At 44.1% G+C, this 13754-nt stretch overlaps 1 protein-coding gene across 6 annotated transcripts in view; it reads right to left on the minus strand.

Annotated features, from left to right (window-relative positions):
- LOC119173573 (ribosomal biogenesis protein LAS1L) overlaps nucleotides 1-13754 on the minus strand; it is a 282454-nt gene that overhangs the window by 93349 nt on the left and 175351 nt on the right. For all 6 annotated transcript variants that reach the window (XM_075896362.1, XM_037424380.2, XM_075896360.1 and 3 more), the window contains one exon: nucleotides 529-640. In XM_075896362.1, coding sequence (XP_075752477.1) covers nucleotides 529-640 — 112 coding nt within the window. The remainder of the gene's footprint in view (nucleotides 1-528; nucleotides 641-13754) is intronic.

The following is a 13754-nucleotide window of genomic DNA, read 5'->3' on the forward strand; positions in this document are numbered from 1 at the left end:
TATATGGCAATTTTGGGACGTTCAACCCCAACAATTATTATACTACAATTATAGTTACACGGGACTTAAATAGATACTTCGTGAAGGAGCATCTGTTACCTACGAGATTGGCCCCCTCACTCCCTCGTCGTCCATTGATGTTCATCCCACGGCTACAATGCTGCTCCTGAAAACAACCTTTAAAGTTGAGGGACTGTGCTTCTGCCGCTGGCGGTAATGCTACATGCCAGTGGCACCAGAGCCAAATAGACGAAGAGGAAAACAACAGAAGATAGACTGGTGCGAACTGATCGTATTGGCAGTGTTGCTTCCTTAACCAAATGCGTAACGGCCGTGTTGCTTGCTTATCCATATGTAAATACATTTGCACCAACTCCTTTGAGTTTCCCGTAATACTATTGATACTGCATAGATAAGGCATTTTGAATGCCAAAATCAGTATGTTCCAAAACATGTTTTTTTTAACGCTTCTAGCGAGTCAATTCCTGAAGGTGTATCAAGACTTTGTGCCACCACAGGCACACTTACACTGTGATAGCCTTGGTTGAGTATTCCATCGGATAGTCCATGGCAGCCTTGAGCAGCCGTATCACATTGAGCTGGGAAGGAGAACTGTTCCGGTCACTGCCGTTGCCAGCTCCTGGTAGCAAAAAAAGACAATGTGAATGAAACTGTCCACAATCGAATCTGGTTGCTGGTGCTCAAAGCAACATGCAAGCTTCACCAGATAAATATTTTTGCTAACATGTTATCAGTACAGTTGATGCAGGGCATTAAAAGGCAACCAAGGGATCATGAAGTGAATGAATGTTCAAAGCCTTCTCACACTTAGCACAGCTCAGAGAAACAATATTGTACAAACATAGAAAAGAAGTAGTGCTTGAACTTGCGCATGCAGCACCAGCTTGCAGTTTGTAACATATTTCATTAATAAGTTATAAAGTATGCATGACTAAATAACAATCATGCACGTGTTATTAACACATGACAGAAATACGCCTGAACAGTTTTCCTGTATTTTCAGGAACATTTAATTCGGGCTAGCCGTCTCAGGGTGCCAAACGTACATTTCGCCTTGTTGACCTCATCATTGCTGTTCAAATAAACCAAACTTGACATTTGGCGAGATGGTGCATAGCTATCGAGAATTTCGTGCATAAAAAGAAGACATTCATAAGAGCAGAAGACAGGACAAGCGCTACTCTCCTCCAACTTTATTTGAGGCTTTGCCCAAATTAGATCCAGAAAAACACACATGTGCACAAAGTCAAATGCATTGTCAAACACGTTTTCATTTCAAAAATTACTATCAAAATACAGTTAAACCCTTTTATAAGAAGCATGCTCCATGCAGCGATTCTCATCTTTTTTGTATGCATTTTCTTATAGACCCGTATTTTACTATAGGCACACTGGCGTCTCTTATACACATTCGTCTCTTATGGCGAATACCATTGCGAGAACAGGAGTAGAGGGGCAGGGCAGTTAGGAGTAGGACCACACTGAGAGCAGGGCCACTCAACCTGCTATTGGAATGCGCCGCACTCCCAGAGAGCAGGTGAGAAGGTGATGAGTAGGGAGACGATGTCACTGAAACATTCCAAGCCCCGGCATATTCTCTCTGGGGCAGCAGCAAAATACGCGTGAAATCGGTCAGCTACATGTTCTTCATTATCCTGATACCTAGTATGCTTGTGCAATGACCCATTCGGCAGACATTCAGCTTTCATCATAGCCATGCGTACAAAACAGCGGTGTCAAACTACACATGGTTGCTACCATTGCTGCCGAGCTCGCCGGCTGAGGAAAAATTCTGAAACTGTGACGTTCAAGAGCCACGTGACTCGTGGCACTCTGCCTTTTCCGCTTTTTTCAGGTGAGAGCACTGCAAACTACTCCTGGCTGCTCTGGACACAGCAAAAGCACTCTCTCCGTACCAATGGGTGACCATGATCCTGCCCCCGTTCGACCACTGAAACACGCCGACTTTGAAGAGAGCACTTTAAGCGTGCTTTTGAGTGCTCCTGCTCTCTCAATGGAATTCGCCATTATATCAGTGTCTCTTATAAAGGGGCTCAACTGTACACCGTTTCTGCCTTCCAAGGCAGAAACGGTATACAGTTGTTTCTGCCTTCCAACGGTGTTTCTGCCTTCCAACTGTACACCGTTTCTGCCTACCGAAGTTCTACTGACACACATATCCCCTCTCTTCCTGATATTGCCACATTCTAAGTTATGTTAACGCCCCATTTCACTGCCCGAAATTCTCAGTGGGAACTGCGCCTGCATCGTTCGAGAAGATTCGAAACTGCAGTAGATCCCACTTCACAAGCACAACAGATTATTCTGAAACCTATGTCACCGCTAGCGATGACGCTAGAAAATTCGATGTCGAAGTGTATAAATGCCTACAAGCTTCGCTGCTCGTCGTTTGATCGCCGGCGGATGCTCTGTTTGCGGCTATCAGTGCCCGTGTGCTGCTGTAATCTGATCTCCAGTTTTCTGGCCACAAGTTCGGCTTTATTTGCGCGTCGAGCCACAAGTTCCGACGCGCAAATAAATACGAACAGGATATTTTTATAAACAAAATACACAGTAACCTAAGCTATTGAATTGACACTGAATTTGAAGCCACTAGGTTTAAATACTTCCAATACCATCATTGATGCAGTTTTGAGTTGTCATACGAGCGAGATCTAGATTAGGATCTTGTGCTTCCTCAATTTCTTCAATTGGACAGCCACACTCGCCGCGTGCATTTAATGGAGCACATGGAGAACCATCTACTCTAAATAATTAACTGTCGGGCTAATTAGCTGTGCATGATTGGCTTTGAAATATTACCACAAGCTAGGGGGCAGCACAGCATGTCCATGCCCCCCACCCCCTGACATTGTTTTTTCGCCATGGCTTACACACAAAAAAATCAAGCCCCCTCCCCAAAATCAAGCCCCCCCCCCCCCCCCCCCCCCCCCGGAAAAAAAATTCGGGCTGCGCGCCTGTCGCAAGCATATCAGATATTGCTGAGGAAAACCTAGTTTTTTCTATTGCCAATATAGTTAGGCTTGCTTCAATAATTTCTTCACCAGCGTGCCCATGTCTTCGAAATACCTCAGAATCTACGTGTATAGCCCACTGCTGTCCTTATTCAGCGGTAAATTTGGATTTCCTATAGCTTTAATTAGCCTATAAAAAATAAATCACACTGAATAAACGATATACCCTATTCATAATACACCATGATATGACTTTGAGGAACGCTGTAGTGGAGGGTTCCAGAATTTTACACCATCTGGTGTTCTTTAATAAGCACTGACATCGCACAGCACACGGCCCTCAAGCATATTTACCCCCATTGAATGCGCCCGCCGCGGCGGTGATCGAAGCCGCGACCTTGGGATCAGCAGCCGATCACCCAAGTCACTGTTCCACCGATGCGGACCATTCCTAATAATGACAATAACTATATCTGGGGTTTTACGTGCCAAAATAACAATATAATTATGAGCCACTCTCAAGTGAATGCATGGCTATGATATTTTGAATCATCTGGAGTTCTTTATGATGCAGTGACATCACATAGTGCACCGGCCTTAGCCGCGCAGCCGGAACCGTCTCGTTTCATGTGTTCGTCATATTGCTTGTAATAATATGTGTCACTCATCCATAACCACTTATCCAGCTAAAGTAATGCGACCTCTTCACGTGACCATGACAAAGCACTCATCAGAAACACGTGTAACTACCGGCGCAGATTGCTCACTACAGCTGAAGCAGCCTTGGGAGAAACACCTGTGTCGTCGATAGGTGGCGCCACAGCCGATGCGGCGGCTGAAAAAGGAACTAGCATTCTCACAGGCGAAGAGGAGCATTCGGCGGGCCACACCAAAGGCGAAGATCGAGCGGCCGTGGTGGTGATAATCCTGTCGTACTGTTGCAGCAGTACTGGTTGTTGCCGAAATCGGTTCTGCTGCATATTCAGTAGACGTGCTGCAAGCTCTTGTTTGTCCCTTCCAGTAGAGAGACCAGGCTCCTGGAGCATTAATGGAACTTGATAACGGCCAGCTTGCCTGCTGAGGCACCGTTCAAACCTTTCGTCTAGATGGTCTTCCACCTTACCTGTCCTCATGCTCTCAATATCGATCATGTGCATGATACACACGGCCTGTTCGTCGCCCTGAAGGTCATTTGACATGCGGAGGGCACAAGTTGCAGTTATGGAAGCGACATTTTTTACTTTTGGAGCAGACTCTGGAGCCGGAAAAATGGTGCTTTGGAGGAGCCTTGGTTGTTTTTGGAGCAGGTAGCAGAATGTTCATAACAACTCCTGAAGTTAAAGGCATCATTTGAAACTCTTATATATATATATATATTAGAAAACAGCAGTGCAAACAAAAATCACAGAAAATTGCAAGAATAATAATCAGGCTTATGGATGATCTTTGAACACCAAGTGAGTGTCTTCAATTTTGCAAATTAAAATTGAAAATTTCAAAAATAAAATAAGCTGAATGAATTAAAACTATCAATGTTTGTTGTTGTGACACAAACAAAGTCAAAGCTATAAGTGTAATCAGTCACATGTCAAAGTTTTCACCGTAGTGGCTATAGTACGACTGAGAAGTCTTCCACGCATTTCACCAAAATATCTGCTTGTAAGGTAAAAATGCACTATATATATATATATATATATATATATATATATATATATATATATATATATATATATATATAGAGAGAGAGAGAGAGAGAGAGAGAGAGAGAGAGAGAAAATGTGAGTACGTGTAGCATTGTCAATTTTCTAGTATACCCCCACCCCCGGTTACTATACAAGCTGTATACTACATGATAGTATCCAGCTTTTTGTTTTCATACAGGCTCGCTGGATAGTCACACTGTTTTTAGTTCTCCCAGCACCATTTTGGAGCAGGTTTGGAGCAGTTACTAACAAATATTGTAATTTGGAACAGCATAAAGCAGCATTTTTCTTTTGGAGTAGTTTGGAGCAATTGGAGCAGCACTTCCATCACTGAAGTTGGATTACCTGCATGGTGTGTGCCTCTTCCCTGCACAGTCCACCTGAAAGATGTTTCAACCGCAGTGATTTCCTAGTTGAGGCGATCAATCTTTCCCGTTGCAACCTTCCAGTGAGCGTCTGAGCTTATCAAGATGCTGATATCGTCTAAGTGCCAAGTCTCGGAGTCGAATAATCTGCCGCATCATGTCGTCCCCTGGCGTACAACACCTCCAGAATGTCAGGATCCAGTGGCGGACTAGTTACAGAGCATACCTCGGGTACCTGTAGCGCTTCCAACGTAACTTTTCTGCCATTGAATCAACTCCACAGCGGGACGGAAATGCGGTGTCAGCGCAAATGATGCCGTAGTTCAGCATTCCCGAACGTCACTAACGAAGGCTCTTCCATTGCGAGGGCTCAGAATTGAAGTTTCTTTGCAACATTGGTGCGGATGAATAAACACTGGCTACCACTGTCTAGCATCACACGAACTAGGAATCGTTGTGGTCTGCTCTCCGCCCAAACGTGACCAGTCTGGAGCACTACAGAAGTTGCTCCTGAGTCACGGGTCGAGGCCGTGGTCCGTGTCAGTGAGAAGTACCAAATGTGCCAAGCCGGGCGGGCGGTCGGGGAGAAGCAGTCATTGCGACGGCACGTGACAATTCGCAGAAGATCATTAGACGTCGACGTCCAAACTTGTTGCACATGAAGTTCCGTGAAATTCGGCAGAATTGAGCGGCGTGATTGCGCGTTACATACTTGAAGCAGCAGTGAACGTTGCGCCACTTGGATCTTTCTTCTTGGTCAGAAATGTCGGCCATACAATCCGCGAGGCTTTGAGTTCTGCTGTTACACAGCGCGCAATAGGGAGTGTGCTGCCCTTGCTTTTCTGTAGCCACTAGCGCAGCTGCCAATAGAATGTCCTCTACAGATCTCGTCGATCAGTACATGTCATGAGGTACACTGGTCGAGGGTCTGAGATGTGACGGCGGTGCTTGTTGCTTTCCTTCTTTGCGCACCTCGACCTGGATTTTCAGAAAGGACAAGATGTCGGTCGCCTTGTCCAGCCTTGTGTCCGGTAACGCATGCACAGCTGATGCGTCACTATCCTAGATGCTCTCCTCTCTTGTTCTGTCGGTATAATATAGCCAAGTCTTCGAACAAGCACCTTATCAGGACGTGATTGAGCACTACAGTGTACTCGGGTGGTACACCCAGGCCTTCAAGCACCCTGATGCGGAAACACACAGTATCGTGCAGCATCCGAAGCTTCTCCACTTCCTTGGAACTTTGTACCAGTGAGAATTCAAGAAGTTGGTCGATGTGTTCATTCACCACAAGTTCGCCTTGACCGAAGCGCTCTTGCAATGTCTTGACGGCAGCATCGTAGTTGTGGTCAGCCAGCCTGATGCCTTCGATTGCTTGCTTGGCTGCTCCTGTCAGGTTTGTCAACAAAAATTTGAATTTCTCGGTCGGTGGCAACTCATGGATGTCGTGAATTGTTGCGATGTAGTGATCCCAAAATTCTTGCCACTGACGTAGATCACCGACATACTACGACACTTGAAGCGTGGAAAGTGCGACAAAACAGAAACGTGGCGTACTAACTTATTCTTTTGCTGCATGATCAGATCCAATGTTGCTCTGGGTGGCGGTTACCTGGTCGGCGTTCTGTCCACTTATAGATGGGTCACTGAGACGGTTTGTCTGTTCTCATTCCGACAAGAAGAACTACGTCCAGAATCTTGTCTTGGTAGTCGGTTGCACGCTCGACTTCTTCGATACCCTCCTCTTCAGTGAGTTTCAGAATGTCTTCATCTAGCTGGTTGAGCTGAGCTTCTATAGTCTTCAACCCGACAACTTGTCTGTTTACCTCGCCTGCCTTGGTGGTAGGATCCTGCAGTAGTCCTGTCAGTAGTGTGATTTTTCATGAGACGCTGGCCCTGACAGTCCCACGAACCTTTCGAAGGCGCTCGGCTGACAACATCGTAGTCCCGAAACGAGCACTCCCGTGTTTCACGGCACCAAATGTTAATAACAAAAACCCGTGATCGTGGCTTTGAACGACGACGTTTATTCCACCAGGGCTAGCTCTGCCTTCCCTTCATTCTTTTCTTTGTCTAAGTCTGTCAAGCCTCCCCTCCAGCACATGCCCCACTTATTTATTCTCAGAGGGAACAGAACATTACCATATCACCGTTCCTGCCCAAGTTTTCAGCAAACCGAAGACAGCAGCCACTTCATGGCCTCTGATTCCGACCTTGACTGATGCTTTTATGACAAACTGGAATTGCTTTATGGCCGGACAAGAACTCTGTACTATTGAGCTCGCCTCCGTGCAGCTACCAGTTGGGGCACACTACCGCACAGGCAGCAGTCATGACGATGCCTGTCTTGATGCAGGCCTACCTTGTGTTGGTCTTTCGGAGTCTTCCTCCATGCTTTACAAGCACCGAGGGAACAGAACATTACACTGTCGCTGTTCCTGGTCAAGTTTTCAGAAACCGAAAACTGAAGACAGCAGTCGCTTCATGGCCTCTCATTCCCGCCTTGATTAATGCTATCATGGCAAACTCCAGCTACTTTGTGGGCGGTTAATGTCTGTGACGACTCTGGACTATTAAGCTCGCCTCCGTGCCGCTACCAGTCGGGGCACACTACTGCACAGGCAGCAGTCATGACGATGCCTTTCTTGACGCAGGCCTACCTTGTGTTGGTTTTTTGGAGTCTTCCCGCCCAGTTTACAAGCATCGAGGAAATATAACATTATCATTTCATTGTTCCTGGCCAAGTTTTCAGCAATCCGAAGATGGCAGCTGCTACATGGCCACTGATTCCTGCCTTGATTGGTGCTTTCATGGCAACCTGGAGCTACTTTGTGGATAGACAATGAACCTGGACCTCCCTTTCTTGATGCAAGTTAGTTCCCTACCTTATCTGCCCCATTTTGCAGCAGCAAGCCATTTTTGCTTGCAGTGTCGTGGCCCCCTGAAATGCGTTATTTTTGTTGACATTTGTGTAAACTTGTTTGTTCTTTGTAAGCAAGCGCTGTTTTTTTTTTACTTTAACGCTCATTATGTCTGCTGACGTCGAACTTAACTTCTATCCAAATCCAACCACTGTGTCCCATCTTGAATCGATATCTAATACTTTGTAGCAACTAGAAGCATTACAGAGCACCTTGCGATCTCAGGTAACCTTGATACGTGTAGCCCAGAGTAATAATCTTTAAACTCGTGTTGATGCCTTGGAATGACGAGCTGAAAGTAGCGCCAACGCCGTCTCAGAATCAGGTTCTTCTCTTCCCGTGACGCTGAAATCGCCATGCTTACTGCAGAAGTAAAAACCCAAGCCAAGAAGTGGGATGACTCAGAAAACCATCCTTGCCGGTCAAAGCTATTATTTTTTTGGTATTAAAGATGTGAATGGGAAGAGCTGGATGCAATTTGAGTTGCAAGTTGTTTCATTGTGTGCTACTAAGCTTGGCTTTACAATTAACAGCAGCAATTATGGAAGAGCACACACTGGGATAATTGCAGGTTGGAAAGAACCGTCTTATAATCACCAAGTTTTCCAGGTTTTTAAAGACAAAGTTGCAGTTCTTTTTGCAATGCCAAAGTTGAAAGATGCACCCTTTTCATCTCGCGAAGATTTTCAGAATTGCCCACCAGAAACATTTGGGCGTGCACAAGAGGCTCTTTCCACCTCCTTTAGGATTCATTTTGACAAGCTATCACTGAATAACAACTTATTTGTTTACGATTCTGTGACTGATAATGTGAGAGAACAAAAATTATAGCATTCATCGCAAACCTGTTCACCGTTATCCTGCAATGCTACACATCTACAATCCCCCACAGCCTAAAGGCCCAATGTATGATAGTGTTTCATTCCTTCTAGGAAATGTACGGAGCTACCTTCCTAAAGAAAAAAAGAAGACTTAATATAAGCAGTTCTTGATGACCGCCCTGCCACTATTGCAATATTTATTGTGTCATGGCTTGCTGCAGATATAGACACGCGCGAACTTATGTTTGAAGCGTTTAATGCATACAAATTCGACAAATTGGACGCTGCGGGGGATGGTGTTCTTTTGCTGATTACATAAATCTAATACATCTTCCTCCGCTATTCCATCCTACAACGAGCAAGAAATACTTTGCACTTTGCGTCAAGATGTCTTTTTGTTTTCACTCACACATTATCATCGCATGCTTCCATGTGCCTGGCTGCAATAGATCTGTTGTCGAGGACTTTCTCTTGCCCTTATTTGCTAAACTTCCCAAAAGTAATTTCATTCTGTATTGCAGTAGCACAGATAATAGGGCTAGTTGGTATTGGTTCATCTTTTAACTGAATAAGGGCACGCACACAGACACAGACACTAGAACAGAAAATTGCACAGGTGCTCTTGGTCTGAGCAATTTCCTGTTCTAGTGTCCATGTCTGTGTGCGCACCCTTATTCAGTTAATTTCATCCTCTGTGGCGATTTTAACCTTCCTGACATTAAGTGGGATAAAATGACAGCATCATCTCATCTATTTAGGCAATGTCTTAACCTTTTAACTTCACCCAGATGGTATCAACACCGACTCGCAGTGATAACTAGAGAACGGATTATAGGCAAAAGCCCATTTTTTTCTTGTGTTCCTATCGTGTCATTTTTACACATGAGCACGAATTAGAGGGTAAGAAGAGCTTTTAGAGTGTTTTTATAGTGCCTATAAATGCCTATTTTGAACGTTGGTGCCTAAATTTCTATAAGTTCTTATAAATGCCCGTTTTCAAAATCGGTGCCTATATAAACGCTATTCAACTTCGAATTGGCTTTCAAGAATTGCTGGAGTACAGTATTCATGTTACCCGGCAAAATTAGGCTTTCGGAACACTGTGGGGTGCAACCTATACTCCATCTATCTCATAAGTTACTTTCAGCACTATCAAGTCTAAAAGCCCTTTTAACCAGTAGGAAGGTCGATTACCCTTATGTATTCATCCGCATTGCACCACCTGCTCGGCATCTTTTTGGCATCTGCTCGCTTGCGTAGGGAGAAAAAGGTGCTTCTGTGCAGCGACAGGACGATGAAGAACGAATGTGAAAGAGTGGAGTGTCATCAGGGGAAAGTAAAGTGTAAATAAAAGAAAACAATACCCACGTGGCTTTTGTTTTATTTGTCATGTACATTTTAAATAACACTTCACTAGATAAATAAAAATTTTACTTAGACAGTGGAAGTTGTACCGTGCCGAATGAAAAGCGTTGTATCACTAGAATTTTTCATTGGTTCATTACAAGCAGTGAAAGTATGATGTGAGGAGGTGAGCTGCAAACCTTAATTCGCCACTCACTCGATGTAGACTTCGCAAGTTCAATTCATTCCCTGCCCTTTTTGGTATTGGAGCAACTCGCAGCTGGAGGATCACACGACGTGGACGCAACAGCACGTCATGCGTCCGTAAGGTACATTTGCATGACATATTCATGTCAGGACGTGAACGCAAGCAGCGTTAGGTCCTTTTGACATTCTCTGTATTGTACTGCCTGTTTCTCAGGCATAGATCCCTCTATGCGCGCATGTTTGGAGAGGCTAGTATGGATCACGTATCCTTACCACGATACACGGCTTTGCATCACTGCAACTCCTCTAAGGGACGATGCACCAAAAACATGCGAAGCGTTGTGAATGCTGGCTCCGTTAAATGCGAGAAGGGCAAGAACACTGCGCAAACGAAATGAAGGCAGCTTAGCCTCGCATCTCGCTTATTACGAAGTTAAAAAAAAAATAATGCGTATAGATTCCGTCTGTGTGTTTTATTACTTCTGTCAACCTTCATAATTCTATTCAGGCAACAGGTTGCACAAACTACACACGTCGTCTTGAGTAGTTCTCGGAGTGTCAGATACTACTTTAATGTACGCAGGACCATTCCATCACCTCCACCATGTTGGAGCGCACGCCCGTGAGATGAATGTCAAGCAGTGTTCAGTCTGACATTTCACCTCTTTATGGCACACGTAGCCCTGTAAACTTTGGCAGACGAGATCATGAGCACCCAGTGCATGCATTCCTCTTCACTTCTTGAAATTTTCAAAATTCTGTAAGGGCCCTTTAAGGTGTTCACAGACAGAAGAAATATTAAGCCTGTGCGTTTAGACCAAGTTAATACGAGGCGAAAAGATCCTTCTGGCCTATTGGGCTCGGGCTATTTGCACCTGTGTAGCCATTCTCAGCTATGCCGAAAAGAGAGAGACACAGAGGCATGTTTATTCGATGGTGGACACTTAACTCGCCGCGATGGACTAGAAATGGAGAGACCGCATTCTGTGAACCCTACGGGAAAAAAATGCATGGCTATGTCTAACCATTACGCCTATGTATCATAAACTAAAGCATTTTCGTTTACTTTCCTGTCATGGACACAGACCTCACACGTACTTCGTCAAAAATTTGAATTTTGTCAAAGTTTATTGTGCCTATATTTAGGACTTTGGGAGCCTAAAACAGTGTTTTGCACGGCTATTTCTGGCACCTAAAATCCGGTTTTTTATTGCCTATAAATCTAACCTCTCAATGATAACATTCTTGATTTAGTTTTGGTTTTTATCCCCGACGCTGCTCAGTACCTTTATAGTGGCTAGAACATACTGGCTAGTGTGCAGTTTGCGGCCTTTTAGATGACACCAGATTGGATGAATGCCGACGGCTGCAGCGCGTGTGGGTGTCGTGGCACTGCCTGCTCCTCATAGCCAGCTGCGTTTCCACAACATTAGCAAGAGGGCCATGGCAGGGTTTGCTTTTATCGAACTGCAGCGGTTGCTCTGTTCTGATGTTGACCAGAGGTTTAAGAGTTTGCTTTTATGAAAATACGCTTACTGAGAGCTTTGTGCTTCGGAGCAAAGCTTAAAGTAGTCAGGCTCATTGGGCATCCAACTGTGCCAGCTGGTTCAATGCAGGCAAAGGAAAAATTTGACTAGTAACAATGCTAGAAGCATTTTTTTTGTGAAACAAACTTTGGCTGCTTTCTTGCAACGAAATACAATAGTGCGGGTGTATGTACAAGCTTGCTGGCAAGATTATGTCATAGAGGGCTACATGGGAGAAGTAGCCGTTTACACCTAGGCTCTAGAAACCTCTAGTGCCCTTACCCCCATCTACTGTGATTAGGCACTCAGCCATGTCCCCGATAAGGAAGACAGAAAGAAGCGAGAAGGCCCTCTCTTTCCTCTTCTAATAAATAGCCACTTATATGTGGTGAGGAATAAGTTCTATTGTCTTAATATGCTGTAAAGACGGCCACTTGATATGGTTGCCTCATGCCATTTGTTTTTTAATTATCAGTATTGTAAGAAGTTTAAGAAATATATATTTTATACAGAACAATTTCATTTAAACAGAACACAAAGACGTACACATAACAATGCTACATCTATATGAAGTAATGAATATTTATTTAACATATTAGCAGTGCAAAAAAGCAGAGAAATTCTAGGGGGGTGGGAAAAAGTTCTCTCGCTTGTCTAGCACGAGTCTTGTCTCTTCCTCACCCGAGTGTGTTAGCGCTGTGCCACATTTTGAAGCATATATCTTAATATAACTAGCCCAAAAAGGCACATTGACAAGCTCTATTCGCTGTACAGCCTTGTATATTCAAGTATTAGGGAAAGGTAATGAATGGTGAGAAACAGATAGAGCAAATAATACAGTACGAAAAGAAAATATAATGAAATAATAAAAAGAAGAACGGCAGAAAAAGATAGAAAGAAGATGCGAAGCGTTTAGAAAAAGAGGAAGAAAAGAAAGACCACCACAAAGAAATACTAAAGAGATAGCAAGAAAGAAAGCAATAAAACTGAACAAATACAAAAAAGACACATACAAAGGATTTAGAAAATGAAGAAATAGAGGAAGAAAGGACGAAAAAATTGCAAAGCTTAGCAAAACATGAAAGCCTAAAGTGAACACATAGATGGGGAAGAATACACAAGACATAGTGCTATACGCTTGTCTTGAGTATTCTTCCTTCGTCCTCATCAATGTGTGCTGTGTAGCCTTCCATGGTGCATAAGCAGCTAGCCTGCCAAACCATTTATAGCAAAACAGCATATCTCAATTTATGTCCACCTGCAGCACCACTATTTCTTTGGCATTGGGCATCTGGGAGCAACATGTGCAAATTTTCTTTTTCCAGAAAAAAACTTGGTTCTGAAGGAGTACTTACAGTGAAGATTGTGTTTGCATGAAGCAACAACCACCACAAAGAGGTGTTTTGGAAACTAAGGGATGCGGCCTCAGTGATACGCGCGAGTACTCCTTGATTTTTCTCGTATACTCTGCAGTCCCATTGTTAGTATGGTGGATAGAACACCACAGCGATTGTCTAATTGATCCTTTTTAAAGTACATCATTTCAATGAATAGGATGTAGCAAATGAATAGGATGTAGCAATGTTATTCACTTCACTTTCATAACAAGCGTAAGGTAGCATTCCCGCTGGCAGGAATTGACACTTTCAGCCAATACGACAAGCACGTGCGCCTCATAGATTTCCAATGACAACTTTCAGTGGTGGTGGTTCAGCTTTAAAATTCTGTGCCCCAGCTATTTCGGATTCTCAGGTTGTGATGCACTCTTCAAGTTCAAGACACCTTTGATGGCCAAGCTAGCTTCGGAGCGCTGCTGTAGCGCACGATTTGTTGCTACACAGACAAATTTATTTAAATTTTTTTGTCATTTT

Source organism: Rhipicephalus microplus, chromosome 5 (genome assembly GCF_043290135.1).
Source record: "Rhipicephalus microplus isolate Deutch F79 chromosome 5, USDA_Rmic, whole genome shotgun sequence".
Lineage (NCBI taxonomy): Eukaryota > Metazoa > Arthropoda > Arachnida > Ixodida > Ixodidae > Rhipicephalus > Rhipicephalus microplus.